The 18,555-nt window shown below is 49.3% G+C and overlaps 1 protein-coding gene across 2 annotated transcripts in view; it reads left to right on the forward strand.

The window, feature by feature from the left end:
• PDPK1 (3-phosphoinositide dependent protein kinase 1) overlaps nt 1-18,555 on the forward strand; it is a 77,764-nt gene that overhangs the window by 19,521 nt on the left and 39,688 nt on the right. For both annotated transcript variants that reach the window (XM_028111945.2, XM_088017278.1), the window contains exons 2-4: nt 13,028-13,294; nt 16,906-16,948; nt 17,226-17,363. In XM_028111945.2, the coding sequence (XP_027967746.1) occupies nt 13,028-13,294; nt 16,906-16,948; nt 17,226-17,363 (448 nt within the window). The remainder of the gene's footprint in view (nt 1-13,027; nt 13,295-16,905; nt 16,949-17,225; nt 17,364-18,555) is intronic.

Raw genomic sequence — 18,555 nt, forward strand, 5'->3', positions numbered from 1 at the left:
CATCACTGATTACTGACTGTGAGATGTGCTGTAAAAACCTGGGGCTCTGTATTTTCAAAATAAGCTTCCAGGGGCGCCTTGCTGGTTCAGTCGGTGGAACATGCAACTCTCGGTCACGGGGGGGGGGGTTGTAGGTTTGGGTCCCATGTTGGGGGTAAAGATTACTTAAAAAGAAAATCTTCAAAAAAATTAAAATTAAAATAAGCTTCCGTCTACCTGGTAGTCTCCTAAGGGTTAATGAAGCTGGTGCCTGAGACTGGGTGGGACGCTCGAAGGAAATCTGTGGGTCATTTGTTCTCCTTTGTCCCAAGTTTATTTGCATTTTAACTTGTATGTCAAAAACATTTGTTACTTTTAGCAGTTGTGAATGGTAGATAACTGGATATTTTGATGCTGATATTTTCCTTAATTCTTAGTGGGTGATTAGTGTACTATATAGTTCAGTTGAGCCTTTTTTTTTTTTAAGATTTTATTTATTTATTTGACAGAGGTGCAGCGAGAGAGGGAACACAAGCAGGGAGAGTGGGAGAGGGAGAAGCAGGCTTCCCACCAAGCAGGGAGGACCCCGGGATCATGACCTGAGCTGAAGGCAGACACTTAACGACTGAGCCACCCAGGCGCCCCTAGTTGAGACTTAATACATTTTGGGTGGATATGAAAATGTAACTCGATCTCAAATTAATTGTCCCTTGAAAGTTTCTACTTCTAAGAGGGGACTGTTGAACTCAATACTCAAACTGTCAAAGAAGTTGAAATTCTTTAAGTTTTTACATACAATTTGTATGAAACAAATTTAAGTGTTCGGAAAACGCCCGGTTTACAAATGGATTGTATTCTTACAAGTTCACTTAGAAGTCAGGGTTTTGTTTATTTGTTTTAAGATTTACTTAAGAACAGTGCTTGTGCATGCGCGCAGGGGGAGGGGCAGAGGGCGTGAGAATCCTCAAGCCGACTTCACACTCAGCGTGGAGTCCCACGTTGGGGGTTTGAATCAAGAGCCCACCTGAGCCACCCAGGCACCCCTGGGAATCAGTTGTTTAAGACTCGTGCTTGTCTTCCTGTCAGCGTCGCTCTTGTGCAGGGCTGCTTGTGGTCCCCACTCTGAAAAGGTAAGTGAGCACAGCAGGTAGCACTCCTGCTTACTGTCTACCACACACTGATCTGTACAGAATGAGAGTCATGTTGAGAGGAGTTGGGGGGGGGACACGGTGACACCTTTTCCAGAGGCTTCAAGGTGCCAGAGGTCAATGGCACTGATTCTCATAGCCAGGTTCAATTGAGAACAGCTGTCCTTCCTCGTTCTCGAGCACGCTACACGATAGACACATCTTCCCCCTTCCCAGCGGTGAGGCAGTTACTGAAGCTTGTCCTGAGCAGCCGCACAGGAGGGAGGGGGAGATGGTGGGGTGCTACTGGTACTGGGAAGTGAGGGCCGAACGGTAAGGGCTGGGCGTGCCCGTAGGGGGGCTTCTGGCAGGAGAGGGGCAGCGCTGATGTAGGCCGGCCCCTGCTGTGAAGCTGGCGAAGCAGCTCGCTGCGCCCAGCCATTCCTTGGGTGTGAGGGGCTTGGACTTGGAGTATGCACGTGTGGGTAGGAAAGGTGAACGATCATAACTCTCATGGTGACATGGTGCCCACGGGACCAGGCAGAGGGCTGTGTTTTTGAGAACTTGTGATCAGCTTCATTTTATTAGGGAGGATGGGGATGCGGGACAGGCATAACTAGGGTTTTGTTACTTTAAATATCTAGAAATTTAAATTTCAGAAACTGTTGAGTAACCAAAATTATTTACTTACCACAATTTTGGGTCGTCAGGTGGGTGGCAAGCTAACTGGGTTGTGCCGGGAGGGAATGACTCACCCGCAGGTCCTGGGTCACCGGCGATCCCTGGGCTGTGCTGCCTCCACAGGGCGCAGTGCTGGCAAGCTGGGAGGGGCATCTTGGGACCAGAACCTGCCCTGTGAGGCCACCAGTCAGCACGTGTCCCCCAGATTGTGGCAGACCGGTTCCATGCTGTTTATGCTGCTTAAGTACCACCTCGAGATGTTTTAAAAAAAAAATTAGCTGTTAAGAATAACAGCTATTACACATATAAACATTTGGACTTTTCACACTGGAAGAGGGCTTTTCTCTTAGGCTTTTTGTTCCACAGTTGATGCTTAAATGCTTCAAAGAGTCATACCGTGGCTATCTTTCTTAGCTACAGAAGTAAACGTCATTGCTAGAACACACCCGTGCTGGTGAGTTACAGCTTTGGGAAAAGAAAGCACGAGCATCCAGCTGACCCTACAGACATCTCCAGCAGGAAGGGGCCCGGAGGGCTGGGTCTTGCACTGAGGTGCTTGGCTGGCATGTGGTGGCTGAGACAGGAAGGAAATTGCAGATTTCCATGAAGGAGGATGGATGCATTAAGCATCAAGGCTGCCCATGACAGGTTCCTGTGTGATTGTGCCCATAATTGCTGGAGCAGAGGGGACACCAGAGTACCAGTGGTCTGGTGGCCAGCATCTCAGAGCCCAGGGCTGACGCAGGATAGTACAGCTGGGGCTAGGCTAGCATCACACTCTGGTTCAGGAGATGCCTGGGCCCTTCTGGGCAGCCCCATTTCTCATGCTCTCACCCCTGCACTCCGAGGTACCCAGAGATTACCAGAAGTGACCCCAGAAGGAATTTTTCAGGGGCGCTGAGGTCCCTTCCTGGCACCCAGGGGTTCTGTCTGGAGGTGGCCTGTACTGTGGTTCAAACTGAGCTGCTGAGGTGCTCTTGCCTCAGGGCCTTTGCACTGGCCAGTCCTCTGCTGAGAAGGTTCTCCCCAGATTTCTTAGGGCTTTCCCCATCTCCTTGAGTTTTTGCTCCCATGTCACTTTCCCAATAAGGGCTTCTGTGTTTAAATTTGCATATCCCACAGCTACTCACCTCAAATAGTCCTGTCTTCCTTCCTGGCCGTTCTTTTCTCATGGTAGTTATCACCATCCAACACTGCAACGCTACCTGTTGTTTGTTTTTTGGGATGTCTGTGTGCCATACTGGAATGTAGCTGCTTTTTTTTTCTTTTAGATTTATTCATTTGACAGAGAGTCGGGGACCGAGAGAGCACAAGTAGGGGGAGCGGCAGGCAGAGCGAGAAGCAGGCTTCCTGCTGAGCAAGAAGCCCGATGTGGGACTCGATCCCAGGACCCTAGGATCATGACCTGAGCTGAAGGCAGCCACGCAACCGACTGAGCCACCCAGGAGCCCCCAGAATGTAGCCTTAAGAGTGTCGGCTTGGCTGTGTTCTTTGTTGCATCTCCAGTACGTAGAGCGGTGCATGGCACATAGTAGGTACTCAGTGAACATTTGTTGAAGTGCATAAAGCATTGTAGTGTTGATGGGGCTGCATTTGCTTCAAATCGCTGAAGCTGCGGTGGGGCTCTGGCATTTGACGTAAAGCACATAATGGCAAAGCAGGTGTGTCTGTGTCTGTCCGTCTTACAGCATCTGTTATTGCCATCTCAAAAATCTACACTTCACTTGGATGTTGATTTCAGAATGACTTGCTTTTCTTTCTGACTCGTGACAGCTGCTGTGTTTTGAATCTGAAACATTAGAGGAAAGTGAAACTTTAAAATGTGTGATGCATGCGGGGCACCCGGAGTGGGGGGGTGTGGTCGGTGAGGCAGCCAGATCTTGGTTTCAGCTCAGGTCATGATCTCAGGGTCATGGGATTGGCCTGCATCAGACTCTGAGCTCAGATATTCATTCTCTCTCTCTCTCTCTCTCTCTTTCTCTTTCTCTCTCTCTCTTTTTCTCCCACCCCACACCCACCCTTTCCCTCGCCCAAGCACACGCTCTCTGTCTCTCTCTCTCAAATAAAAAAGTCTTTAAAAAAATGTGATACATGATTAGCTGTCATTACATTTTGCTTTCTGTACATGAATATTCTCCTCCCTGCCGTGCAGCCCCATCTAAGCTGCCAGCACCCTCCTGGCTCTCCACCTGAGGCCACTCCCAGCACCTGAGAGACTCCCTCCACCAAGCCTCCTGCCAACTCACGCTTTAGCCGCATGGCAGCCACAGGTCTGCTTGGGCTACTTTGTGCTGGGCTACTTCGTGCCCCCAGCACTGGCCCATCTCTGTCGTGGCCACCCTCCCAGCTTTGGCCAGCCAGTTTTGTAAATGGCATCAGACCCATTACCCTGTCAGGATGTCGGTTCCTGGGGGCAGGGACCACATCTGCCTTACGGCCATGTCCCTGGGCACTTGCAAGCACAGTGGTAATGTTTATTGAATTAGTAATGTAGTTAATTTACCTTCTTTAAGAAACTCTGATGAGCAGGGCGCCTGGGTGGCACATTCAGTTGAGCATCTGACTCTTGGCTTCAGCTGAGGTCATGATCTCAGGGTTGTGAGATTGAGCCTTGGGTCGGGCTCCATGCTTAGTGTGGAGTCTGCTTGTCCCTCTCCCTCTGCCCCCCCACCCCGCCGCTTACACACGCTCGCTCTGTCAGATAAAAGTCTTTTTTTTTTTAAAGGAAACTGATGAGCAAAAATGAGCACATATGTTCCTATGAAGTAACAGAGAATCTGTGGCTTTGGAGAGTAAGGTGTACTTACGGGAGTCTCCTTGACAGCCTGAGTTGTCTGCAGTGGGTGGGCTCAAGGTCTTGGAGCTCCCCTTACCCTCCCAGGACAGGGGTGGCTGGATGTGCTCTAAATTGTGGCAAGCAACAGAATCTGCTGAGCCAGGGGGTGGAGGGTTGTGGGGGAGGCAGTGGGGCCTTGGGAATGAGAGGTAGAGGGGGTGGTGGTTGTGACTGTGTGTGCCGCCTGCTGGTTTGTGTGGAGGCCCTTGGTGTCCTCTCCCTGCCCCTGCTCAGCCTGGCCTCAGGGCCACTCACCACCTTCCTGTGTCTCCATCTCTGGAGCAAGCGTCCTGTTTGTCTCTTACTATGGCCAAGCCTTCTACTTCGGTACCTGCCAAACCAAAGCAGGCACGGCACGGCTCTACTCGGCTCGGCTCTGCTCAGGCTGACGGTTTCAGCCAGCTACCAACAATACAGGAAGACGACTAAATAGTTTATATTAACGTATACTAAGGTGCTGTGGGTCTCTTAAAGGAGAGGCTTATTAGTGCCTTCCAACCTTTCATTGGAATTGTGCTTTGGGGCAGGGTGAACTTGCCAGGAAAGGTAAGAGTACCAGGTGCATTCGTGTTTACAGGCGGGGAAAACCGGGGCTCAGCTTTTATCTCACGACAGTCTCCGTGAAGTATACAGAACAGTGTTTCTCTGCCCAAGATCTCAGTCCTAGACCACCCGCGGGGTACAGTGGTAAGAATAATGTGTGGGATTGTTGTAAGTCTTTTTTTTTTTTAATTTTTTATTCATTTTTTAGAGAGAGTGAGCATGACCAGGGGGAGGGGCAGAGGGAGTGGGAGAAGCAGACTCCCCGTTGAGCAGGGAGCCCCACTTGGGGCTCCATCCCAGGTCCCTTTACCTGCTGTCTAGGGGGAGCTCCTTCCCAGAGAGGTGCCTCCCTCCGAGAGCTGTCATTGTGGGACAAGCTGAGAGGCTGTAGGTCTGGTGTGCTCAGTGGCTTCTCTCTCATGTGCCACTTCTGGCTGGATGAGTTCTTATTTGCATATGCCTGCTTTACCATGGAATAAATGGTGTTCTTTACGGCACTCAGAGTGGACTTCTAGCTGTTTTTACTTTTCCAGCTCCAAGTTGAGAGTTTATTTCATTAGTTAAAAAAATTCTTTTAAATCAGAGAAATTATTGAGTATAATCTTACAGCAAGTGAAATGTCAAAGGCTGGCATTTGGAAACAGCATTGTCAAGCAGAGTTCCAGCCAAAACCTGTGTGTTGGCCAGCTGAGCCCAGAGCCCTGGAGAAACTGAATAAGAAAGCCAGGGCTTGTCCCCAGCCCAGGCCTCGCAGCTGCTGTTGGAGCAGCGGGCTGCTTTCCCAAGAGCAGGGGGTTGTGCGGAGACATTTCAGATGTGGGTGTCTTTGCTGGATTGCAGTTCTTACCCTCTTGAGAGTTGACTGTGGGTCTGGCTGCTGAGGGAGTGGGCTGTTACCCCCACCCACCCATTGGGGGTGTGCCCACACCCTTCTGTGCCTCTCCTCCAGGTCCCGAAGCAGCTGCTGGCCCCGGTTCCTTGCACTGCCACGGGGCTCGGGAGGGCTGGGAACATGTTGATGCTGTGCTTTCTTCTGCCCCAGTCTGGTATTGCTCGGTGTGAAGCCACACCCCTGGTTGGGAGTCTTACCGCCAAGCCTCATCAGCACTGCCCTGTATACTGTTTAGGTCATGGGAGTTTGTTGTTTCCCAAACACGGCATTAGGGTTTGTTAATATACCTTTTTCAGACTGGGTATACCTGCCGCTCTCCTCGGATCCCAGTTTCCGGTCCTTGTCCTTCCTTCTCCCTCCTGCTCCAAGGGGTGGCTGCAGGGCCTCATGCCCCACGGGGGGGGGGGGGGGGTCACTGAACACTTGGTGGGGTTCTTCCTGGGGAGGGGAGCATGGAGTTTGCCAGAATAGAGCAGGACTTCTCCCCCAGGAACTTTTGTCACTCAGACCTGATCATTCCTTGTTGTGGGGCCGTCCTGTTCATTGTGGGGTGTTTACAGCATCTCTGTACCTACCTACCAGATGCAATACCGCTTTTCCCTCAGTTAGCACCCCAAAATGTCTCCAGACATTGCTAAGGGTCCCCTGGGGGGGCAGAATCAGCCTAGATGAGAACCACTGGGATGGAAGATGTGTCCCTGGCTGCAAACTTCCTAAAACTAGGAGCTCACGGTGGTCAGCTCCCCTGTAGCAGGCTGTGCTTTAGTGTGGCCTTGGTGACTCCCAGAATGAGCCCCATGTTGGGGCAGCCAAGAGACGGAGGCTGTTCTCATGCTCACTGCTTCTGGCCAGGGAACAGGCACTCATTTTGGGAAGGAGCTGTGGGAGCACATGTGGGCCGACCTGGTGCGCTTGGCCCTGGGCTGCTGCAGCCTCAGCCTTGGAGTCCCCTACATCCCATGTGTGGACACAGGGCCGCCACCTGGCACTGCAGGTGTGCGGGAAGTGGCTGGTCGCAGTCCGAGTCCTGTCTCCCTCCCTCTGCCACTCCCAGCAGAATGCACACACCTCCTGACTTTCAAATGGCACTTCTCTCAATACCTGCTCAGGTGGCCTGGGCATTTTCTGTGGAAATCCTCACATGTGGACGGATGGCAGAGAGGAAGGGAGCAGGTTTTCTCCAGTGTGACGCTCTACTTCCTCAGCAGTGCCAGGCCACGTGCTGCCCTGGGTCACAGGGTCTGTTGAGTCAGGTCCACATCCATCATGACAGCCCATTAGGGCCCCTAGCTGGCTCAGTCGGTTAAGCATCTGCCTTCTGCTCAGGTCATGATCCCAGGGTCCTGAGTAGGGAATCCCTGCTCAGCGGGGAGCCTGCTTCTCCCTCTCCCTCTGCCTGCCTCTCTGCCTACTTGTGCTATCTCTCTGTCAAAAAAAAGAAAACCTTTAAAAAAAAAAAAAAAGGAAACAAAACCCAGCCCATTAGTTCCCAGAGTGCCACACAGCGTGGCCAGCAGCCTGCCTGGGAACCGGCAGAGGTGTGTTCCACGGCCGCTCCGCCTGGGGGCGGGGGGGGGCAGTGCTCTCCTTGAGAATCTCTTCTGGAGACCTTTTAACGACCATAGACACCACTTTGATGAAAGAAAGCTCTCAGGAACACATGCTTGTAAACCAGAGTCCCATCAGACTTACCTGGTCATTGTTTTGGGGGAACTGCTGTTCCCGTTGGTCAGTTTGCAGTCAGGAAGTCTGCTGAAAACAGCTTTTCTTCCTAAGTGCTCCTGAAGCCAGTGTAATCATTCTTGTTATCCCTCCCAGGATGTTTGTTATCAGGGTCCTTTGTCCCCAGAATAGCCAGTTTGCTGGGTGGGGGTTGTCCCGCCCAGGTCTCCAGGGCCCCCTGGCTTTCTGTGGCCGTGGACAGCTGCTGCCTGCAGTGCCCAGCCTCCTCAGGCCTAGTGGCTGACCCTTTGGGAAACTCTTCACTGCTCTTGGATGTCACCTACTGCACCTCCCAGGACTGAGGTTCTGCCCACTGTGAAGAAGCCTCGGGCTGACCCCACCTGTGCCCAACCATCCACGTGAAGATATGGCAGCGCCTTTACTTACTGGAACTGTCATTGAGTCCAGAATCTTGTCCATGCACAATTAACATTTCTCCAGGTCCATGAATCAGCCCGTCATATTTTGTTCTTTATTAACTTCATGTTTGAGATTTTGGTCAGTATTTCTCTTGTTGGTTTTTAAATAAAGCAGTGTGTGTCACGGTCTCGTGCGTCTCTTCTGCTGTCTCCTTGAGCCTTGCTTGACAGGAGACTGGGCACACAGGTGAATTTAGGTGAGGCCACATTGATCTGATTTACACAGTAGCTGGGACAGGTGTGTGGGGGGGGCACGACAGAGACAGGCCATGCTCTTCTCTACCCTCCCCCATGGGACCCTGTGGCCAGATTAGTTCACAGCACTGCTGCCGTGCCCGGGACTGTGCTATTGGAAGTGCTGGCTCCTTCCCACTTCCCCTCCCTTGTGTGTGTCCTTTAAGTCACACAGTCCAGCTGCTCCTCGGTCCTGCACCTGAGGGTCTGCACCTGGGATGACCCTGGAGGCCCAGGGAGCACGTGCCCTTGGTTGTGTCCAGGAGTCCCGTGAACACCCAGTGCTCTGTGTGCACAGCCCTCCCTTGCCAGTGTAGCTGGCCTGGCTTGTGAGGACAGTCCAGGCCTGTCATAGTTCTTGATGGGCCTTAGCCTGGCGACTGTGACTCTTCCCCACCTAACTGCCCTGGAGGACAGAGAAGTTCCTGCTCATCTCTGGGGGGAAGGTACTGAATTTGATGATGCTTCTGTTATGGTACATGCTTTGCTTATAAAGGGACAAACCATTAAGGTACTGATTGCACCTCAGCTTGGTCCAACCCTTGGTACCTCCTGTGAGATGGAGTATATGTGAGGCACACTTGGCTTACTGCCGAGCCATAGAACATTCAAGAAAACAGCCGTTTTCCATGAATGTGCACTTCAACTCGCAGTCCAGCTAGAGGACCTGGCCCACTGCCTCTGCCGTCATCGTTGTCTCTCTAGATTGGTTTTGGACTTCCATGTGTTTAGTGCATCTCAAGGTGAGCTTCTCCTCTGGCTCTCCTCTTGTGATGGCTGAGCTGTGACCCAGGGCACAGTACTGGCTACCTGCCCACCTGTCCTTCCTGTTCATGGCACACTTTCTGCAGGCCTCTGGTTTCTTCATAGTTCCCTGTGTGTCTCCTTGCCCTGTTTAAATGGAGAGGAAATGTTTGTCCTTTATGAACAAACAGTATAAGAGACAGACTCTGTAAGACCGCTCCCTTAGTTATTCAGATTTATGAAATGAAATGTTCATTGTAATCAACCTGCGTTTTTATAGTGTTGATAGACTTCTTGTCACCTGTGTATATCCTTACAGACTCAGGATCTTTCTGTTTTGGCTTACTCTGATTAGCAGTACTTACTGATGTCTTTTTAGGGTTTACAGGGGTCACAGCTTGGTTAGTAACAGCCCCTCCAGGCCAGCTTCCCCACCCTTTCCTCCTACCACAGACACTTGTGGAGGCCTCCTCCTTTTCAGACATGGTGTTAACTGCTCTCCTGTGTTGTTTTTGCGTTTTTTTTTTTCCTGACTTCTTTTAATGGGGAGTACTATAAGAAGCAATCTGGATGCTCTGGGTTCATTTTGTGGTGTTCTCCCAGCAATCTGGTGGTGGGTTGGCTCATGATGTCACTGCTAGAACACTTCAGAGTCAGAGCTGGGAAAGGCAATTTTCTTTGTGGTTGTGGGTGAACTTGTATGTATTTCTGATTTAACTTGGAGACTGTCTAATCCTTTTTTTCCCCAAGATTTTATTTATTTGAGAGGGAGAGAGAGAGAGAGAGAGAGCTCGAGCAGGGCAGAGGGGCAGAGGGAGAGGGAGAAGCAGACTCCCTGCCGAGCAGGGAGCATGATGTGGGGCTCGATGCCAGGACCCTGGGATCCTGACCCGAGCCGAAGGCAGACGCTTAACGACTGAGCCACCCAGGTGCCCTTGTCTAATCCTTTCTTAATGCCCACCTAAATTTTTACTATTTTCTTCTCCTGTTTCTGTAGTATTTCTTTGTGTCTCATTGGCAACTGTTCTGTCATTGCTTTCTTCACAAATTACCAAATTGCTTTTCAGAAGACATGGTAACAGCATCACGGGTTTATTGGTGCAAGCCGCAGTTAGAGAGGGTACCCTCTTTTATCGTGGCTTTGCCAGCATTTGGTGTTCCTGTGTGTTAACATATTTAATCATCGTTACTGTCTCTGTCCTCTAGCCTCTCCCGTAATTACAAATGTCCAGTGCCATTGTCTTTGGATACCTTGCACATTTTCGTTTCTTGGTTCTTCGAGTTTTTTTGGTGCCCACCCTTTGTCCATTTCTTCACCTAACGTCTTGATGGTGTATAAATTTGAATGAGTTTTTGTATATAAATGAAGGCAGTCATATGTGGTTTGACTGTTGTTAGCAGCTTATTGAGACATAATTTGTATACTGTACAGTTCACCTGTTCAAACAGTGGGTTTTAGTGTAGTCACAAAGTTATACAGCCATCATCACAATCTAGTTCCAGAGCATTTTCAACACCCTAAAAAGAAGCCCAAGACCCATTAGCAGACCCCTCACCCACCAGCCCCTGATGATCATTCATCTGCTTTCTGTCTGTGGATCTGCCTCTTCTGGATATTTGATGGAACTGGAATCCCACAATATGTGGCCTTTTGTGTCTGGCCCTTTTGACTGAGCATAATGTTTTCCATGTTCATTTATGTTGTAGTGTGTCTCAGTACTTCCTTTTTATGGCCGAATAATACTCCCGTTTTTTGGCTAGACTATGTTTTGTTTATCCATTTATCCACTGGTGGACATCTGGGTTGTTTTCACCTTTTAGTTGTTAGGTGTCATGCTGCTGTGAACGTTCTTGTACAGGTTTCATGTGGACATAGGTTTCGATTTCTCCTGGATATACACCTAGGGGTGGAATTGCTTGCTTATATGGTGCCTGTTTCCTTTTGAGAAACTGCCGGACTGTCTGCCAAAACGGCTGCACTATTTTACATTCCCAGAGCAATGGGTGAGGGTCCCGACTTCTCCACATCCTCACCAACACTTGTTACTGTCTGTCTTTTTGATTCTAGCCACCCTTGTGGGTGTGAGGAGGAACCTTCTCGTGGCTTTGATGTGCATTTCCTTAATGACTAATGATGTTGAGCATCTCATCGTGTGCTCATTGGCCATTTGTATGTCTTTCTGGAAAAATGTTTATTCAGATTCCTTGCCTGGTTTTTAAGAGTGTGTGTGTGTGTGTGTGTGTGTGTGTGTGTGTGTTTTAATTGAGTTGTAAGAGCTCTTTATGTCTTCTGCATACAAGTCCCTTAGCAGATAACGTGATTTACGAATACTTTCTGCCATTCCATGTGTTGTCTTTTCACTTTCTTGATGGTGCCTTTGAAGCGCAGAAGTTTTTAATTTTGCTATAGTCCCTTTGGTCTGTGTTTTTTGTTTTTTTTTTTCCTTTTGTTGTTTGTGCTTTTGGTCTCATATCTAAGAAGCCATTGTCAAGGTCAGGAGGATTTACTCATAGATTTTCTTCTAAGAGTTTTACAGTTTTAGTTCTTACACGTAGATCTTTTGTACATTTGAGCTAGGTTTTGTATATGATACAGGAAAGGCATTCGACGTCATTCTTTTTGTGTTTGGCTATGCATTTGTTGAAAAAAAATGTCCCTACTCACTGAAGAGTCATGGTGCCCTTCTCAAGTATGAGTAGACTATAGACATCTAGGCCTGTACTTCTAAGCTCTGTTCTGCTCCTCTCTGCGTCTGTCCTGTGCCAAGACCACCCTGTCTTGGTTAGTGTAGCTTTGTAGTAAGCTTTGAAATCAGGTCGTGTGATAAGGTAGTTGTTCAGCTTTGTTCTTTTCTGAGATTATTTGGCTTTTCTGTGTCCCATGTGAATTTTAGGATCAGCTCGTCAATTTCTGCAAAGCCAGCTGGGATGTTAGTAGGGATTCCCTTGAATAATTTTTAAAATTTGTTAAATTTTGAATTTGTTTAAGTAATTTAAAAACCTAACACTCTGTCTGGCTCGGAGGTAACTTTGGTTGAAGTGAGCAGCTGGGCTCTCGATCAGGTAGTTTCCCAGTTGTTAACTAGTTAGCCCACTGCTGTCTTTTTTGAGAAACTTATTTATTTTTATCAAATGTTAGCTTTTTCTTTTTGAAGTAGGCTCCACACCCAGTGGGGAGCTCAACGCCAGGCTTGAACTCATGACCCCGAAATCATGACCTGAGCTGAGCTCAAGAGTCGGGCGCTCAACTGACGGAGCCTCCCAGGCGCCCTCAGCTGTAACTTTTATGTGTAGCTGACAGTTCCTGGAGTCTTCTTTCCATGAAGTTCTACTTCATGCCCTAGGACTGCTAGGTGAAAATTCTATTTGGTTGTGGGATGCAGTCTTAAGCCAGTCTGTGTTCAAGCCCTAACTGAGTACCTTCTGTGTGTCCAGCTTTGTATGAGGTGTGGGTAGGTGATTAGGCAAGGAGTTCTGGATGCGGACACCATGGTCAAAGAGTTTGGACTGGCTTCCTCTGTGGGCTGGTGTTGGCTGCAGGTGGCATTGAGGTTGGGCAGTGATGGGAAAGCCAACTGGCTGTGGCAGGGGTGGTTGGAGGTTCACTCAGTGCTGACGGAGGAGAGTGAGGGCAGATAGGAACTGGATGGTGGGGTTTCTGGGCACATGGGACGAGGGGTGGGGGCTGGGATTTGAGCAGGGAAGGGACTTAGGAGAGGAGAACAGTGGCCTGAACCCTGTGGCAGAATGTCATATGGCTTGCCCTGTACTTGGTGTTAACACTTTAGTTCATACATTTAGGAAAAGTGAGCCACTTTGAGTCTTAACCTCTTTTTCCTGTGTCCACCAGTATGACACTGTTCCAATTCAGTCCAGCGTGGTGTTATGTGCTTGCCCATCCCCATCAATGGTGAGGACCCAGACTGAGTCCGGCATAGTCCCTGGCATTCCCACCGGTGGTAGCAGACAGGGCCCCACCATGGACAGCACTGCGGCCGAGTCCCGACCGAGCACCAACTCGCTGCAGCACACCACACAGCCACCACCACAGCCTCGGAAGAAACGGCCTGAAGACTTCAAGTTTGGGAAAATTCTTGGTGAAGGCTCTTTTTCTACAGTGAGTACCTGCCGCTGCTCTTTGTTGAACAGCCTTCTTGGGAAGGCTGACTTTTCTCAGGGCTTGTAGCTAGGGGACCCCGTTACCAGGGCAGTGTTCTTCCCCAGATGAGGGTCTCAGGCCCCTCCAGGGTTCTACTCCGGTTTCGAGGGTTGATTTGGGGCCTCCTACCACCAAGTAAATCACGTGGTTAAAATACCTAAGCCATGACTTTGTAGATGAAAGCTTTAAAAAGCATCTATCTGTTGATCTTTCTATTTGGTTTGGTTTGGTTTGGTTTTTGATGCAGTTAATTTTTATTCTAATCAGTCATCAACATATTCCATCTTGTGTCCTTGTGTCCCATTAGCAAGGTCTTAGGAAGCTTTTCTGTCCCCTTGTTTGGAAATGTCGGTATCAATGTCTCTTCAGAGCTTTTGGGAAACATTTAACGACCTTTACTATTTCTTTGTTATTTAAAACAATGTATAAAACAGCATAGCCTTGACCCCTGCTGGGGGTGCAGCCCCAGACCTGCGGGCCTCCGGGCTCTCCTGGCCTCGGTTTCAGTCAGTACCTCTTGTTTGCTACATGAGTGAGTTGTGCCTGTCTTGTGGCATTTTTCCTTTTCCAGCAAAGAAATGAAGGTTCAGAGCAGCACCTTTGCTGAGGTGGGAGCCCCACGTGGCTGTGATGGGGCCGGGGGCTTGCGCAGGCTGCAGGGAGACCCAAGCACCAGTGCGCCCTGCGGGAATGGCCAGGGCCTTCTTGCCTGGCCTCTGGGAAGAAACATGCGAAACGTGTTTCCCTTTTCTCTTTTTACATTCATGAAATGTTGCATAATAAGAAGAACATGAAGTTTATAGCTCACCTGTGTTCTCAACTTAGTTTTAATCAATGTTAACTTTTTGCTCCCCTTATATATATATATTTTAAAGTTTTTATTTATTTATTTATTTGAGAGAGAGGGAGCATGAGTGTGTGTGCACAAACGGGGAAGGGCAGAGGGAGAGGGAGAAGCAGACTCCCCGCTGGGCAGGGAGCCCAGTGCAGGGCCCCATCCCAGGACCCCCCAGGACATGACCTGAGCCAAAGGCAGTTGCTTCACCAACTGAGCTACCGAGGCGCCTCCCCTTACATTTTTAATTTAGATTTTTTATTGGCAGTTTCTGTTTAAATTATGAAAGACTTGTGCTCTCGTGATAAAAATCTTCAACTATGGGGGCGCCTGGGTGGCTCAGTTGGTTAAGCGACTGCCTTCGGCTCAGGTCATGATCCTGGAGTCCCGGGATCGAGTCCCACATCGGGCTCCCTGCTCAGCAGGGAGTCTGCTTCTCCCTCTGGCCCTCTTCCCTCTTGTGCTCTCTATCTCTCATTCTCTCTCTCTCAAATAAATAAATAAAATCTTTAAAAAAAAAAAACTTCCAATTATGAGGATAGTACCCAGTAGTTCTGGTCCTCACAGATCTTCTCAGAAAGAAGAAACTAGGGGTGCCTGGGTGGCTTAGTCGTTAAGCGTCTGCCTTTGGCTCAGATCATAATTCCAGGGTCCTGGGATCGAGCCCCGCATCGGGCTCCCTGCTCTGCTGGAAGCCTGCTTCTCCCTGTCCCACTCCCCCTGCTTGTGTTCCCTCTCTCGCTGTGTCTCTCTCTGTCTAAATAAATAAATAAACAAAAATAAAAAAAAGAGAAAGAAGAAACTATTTTGAAAAGAACCTGGGTGTTCTGCACATTTACTTAAAATAGTCCGGTAAGAGAAGCAGTTTTCTCTCCCTCTCTGTTTTACCTCATGGACATTTATCCCGACTAGTAAATGAGAGCTTATTTGTGAAACTCCCCCTTGTCTGTGGGTCTGCACAGCGGGTGAAAGTAGGCGCCACCCATTCTGGATGATGCCCTCCTGATGTTGAAAAGCCCCGGCTGTAGTTCTTGTCATCCCTGTGCCTTTTGAGCCCAGGTGCCAGGGAAAAGCACCATTGAGTTGGAGGTTCCTTCCTGGCGCAGTGTGGCATCCTGCAGCTCTGGGTCTCAGGTTATATGTGCTACCCTCAGGTCTTTCTCATCACTCCTGAAATAGAGACCACTTAAAATTAGATTTCCAGGGGAGGGTGGAGGACAAGCGGCTGTTCCCAGGCTGGGCAGGATCTGCACTTGGCTGGGCCTGGCCCTGGAGAGTGGGGAGGCCCGGCCTGCTGCTGCCTGGCCTCCTGGGGATGATCTTGACATCCAGATTGGCTCTGCTGTCGGCCCCGGTGACGTGGAGGGATGCGTCATGCCTTGTTCCTTGGAAGAGGGATACTCCCTGCCCTGTGCCCATAGGGAAACCTGCACGTGAAATATTGAATTCATACAACGGAAAGATTTCCTAAGTACCTCCTTCAGAAAGGATCCCATTAATTATTAGTACTTTCTAATAGTTTTTTTCTTGCCCTTTCCTGCTAGGTAGCTAGTACGTGCTCCTGTGAAGAAATTTAATATTTCATAAGCAACCTAGGGAGGAGTGTCTTTCCCCAGCCCCTCCCCATCACCTCCCAGTGCTTGAGAACAGTCCACATAGGTATATTCCTCCAGAAAGATCTCTGAGATCTTTCCACTTGAGCACATATAATCCAACCCCATTCTTCTTAATCACTGCAGGGTGTTTCACATGGTGGTTTCCCAAGATCACTTCTGGTGAGTCTCCTGGAGAATTCTGTAATGGGATGATCATGACCTGTGGCCTCCAGAGGTCTTCTCTGGAGGCCCAGGGATCCCCCAGGATTTGGTCAGGTTTCCATCTGCACTCTGGTCCTCGGGCCATCCTTCCTGCACGTGTCTTAGGAGGGGCATCATCCGCCTCAGCTGGCCATGGTAGGTGGGGGCTGCCCCAGCTCCCCAGCCAACTGGCCTCATCCGGCATGTGGAAGTTGGTGCTCAGTTGTGCCCAGGGGTTGCTCATGTAGGAATCTCTTTTCCATGTTGTGTTGTGCCCTGTTGGCTCTCTGTCCCCACAGTGGAGTGTGAGTACAAGCCTTAGGTGTGCTACCGAGAAAGTCCACCAAGAGTGGGGCTCCACCCTGGGCAGGAGGTGCAGCTGGTGGGAGGCGCTCTCTGTGAGCCCCATGGCCTTCTTGTGCCCTTGACGGCAGGGACAGTGTTTAGTGTACCTGAGTGCAGCATCAACTGAAATGTATGATCACAGTTTTTTGAAAAAGGCCAAATTCAGGGTGGCTTTACAATGAACATATACTGAGAACATATTCTAAAAGTTATTTTTTGAAGGAATTCCCAGGACCCACCTGAGCTATTATTTGCTGTTTCTTTGTACTGTTTGTGAGGGTTACATTAGTCCAAGATGTTCCTGAATCTATACTTCACTGCACCATGGGAACTTAGCAGCTGATTGAGAACCTTCTGAAGGCAGTTGATTGATCTATGCATTTCCTTTTTATTAGAACACATTAACTTCATCATTAACATCCAGCCAAATTTGTTAGCACAGGACCAATATATCTGAATGTAATTTCAAATATTTAAATGTAATTTCATGGTGGGGGCAGGTTAGCCTGTGTGGTCAGCTGCAAGGTGACTTGTGAGAGTCGATGCCCGGGTTATACTGTTTTTTCTCTTTCCCCCTTTTCTTCCCAAACCAGGTTGTCCTGGCCCGAGAACTGGCAACCTCAAGGGAATACGCTAGTAAGTACTAAGTCCAGGGGGCTGTGTGTCTGGGATGCAGGGTAGGTCATGTGTTAACACGTGGCTGCCAGGCTGCCTAGCACCTGGAGGTTCTATGCTGATTTCAGGGGTGGGACGCTGGTGGTCTTAGAGACCACAGAGCTGGTGGGTAGGTTTTGTGAAAAACTTTTAATTTGTATTAGTTACCTTTATGAGTTTTGTTTTTAGTTTGTTTTTTTTTGTTTGTTTTGTTTTTACCATTATTAATCATAGTAACTTGCTTTTCTCTTACTTTAAGTTAAAATTCTAGAGAAACGTCACATTATCAAAGAGAACAAGGTCCCGTATGTAACCAGAGAGAGAGACGTGATGTCACGCCTGGATCACCCGTTCTTTGTTAAACTTTACTTCACATTTCAGGATGATGAAAAGCTGTGTATCCTTTGAACAGTCAGAGCCTTCTGAAATCACACCGGTGACCCCGTACTGTTGAATCATGACCCCACTGTGTATTTTCACAAGTCGTTCCTTCCCTGGAAAGGACAACGGTGGCATATCTTTTTTTTTTTTTTTAAGATTTTATTTGACAGAGAGACACTGAGAGAGGGAACACAAGCGGGGGGAGTGGGAGAGGGAGAAGCAGGCCTCCCGTGGAGTAGGGAGCCTGATGAGGGGCTCGATCCCAGGACCCTGGGAACATGACCTGAGCTGAAGGCAGACACCCAACGACTGAGCCACCCAGGCACCCCAAGGGTGGCATATTCTAAATACAAATGAATTCACATCACTTTGCTTTGGGAGCCCCTGGGATTGCTGATGTTCACTGAAGTAGAATGGTACTTCAAAAGAAATGATCACAAACCTTTTTGAGGTTTTTTTCTCATAAGCATTGTATCTAAAGGATTATTATTATTTTAACTCCATGGTTGCTGGATTTTTATTCAAAGGCATTCCCTTATTCTTCTAACTGGTATCCTTGGATTATCCATCAGGTGTCAAGTCCTGCTCAAAGCAGGGAAGTGAGGGAGGAAAAAGGATCTTGGGCATCCAGGGCCCCTCTCTGCCCTCTTTGGCCCAGGGGTATGGGGTTTGGTTGGAAGGGACATCTTTACCAGGGGAAGCCCCCAAGTGAGAAGTCCAGGGAGCCACCCACAGGAGCCCAAACTCTTTCCCACAGTACCCAGAACACTGTCCTCCCCAGGCCCTCCAGCCTCCCTCCCTTCTTCCTCCCCTCCACCCTCCCTGTGACCTCCGCCCCAGTCTGCTCTCTGCCTGTGGATAGCTCTGATCACCCAGTACCTCTGGCTCTCCAGCAAGGCTGTCACACCCCACTGATTGCTTCTTCTGCTCCCTGATTTCTCCACTAACCCCTGGAGCAATGTTTTTTCCCTTCTTTTACCTTGCTTAAGGAGCAGGGCAGGCAGGGCACCATGGTTGCCAGGGTAGGCCACACTGTGTTGTCTAGCTTGTCCCAGGGCTTTCCCATCACGTGGCCTGGCTGTCCAGTTTCTTCTCACTCCACAGCCCTTTCCTGTAGTTTTTGCCAACCAGGACCTCCCCAGCCCCTCTGTGCCCCAGCCACTCAGTCCCCAGTCCCAGCAGATGCTCTTCTGGTTTCTGCTCCACTG

This window comes from Eumetopias jubatus, unplaced genomic scaffold, assembly GCF_037043125.1.
Source record: "Eumetopias jubatus isolate StellerSeaLion01/CBP00866 unplaced genomic scaffold, mEumJub1_p1.0 scaffold_12, whole genome shotgun sequence".
Classification (NCBI taxonomy): domain Eukaryota; kingdom Metazoa; phylum Chordata; class Mammalia; order Carnivora; family Otariidae; genus Eumetopias; species Eumetopias jubatus.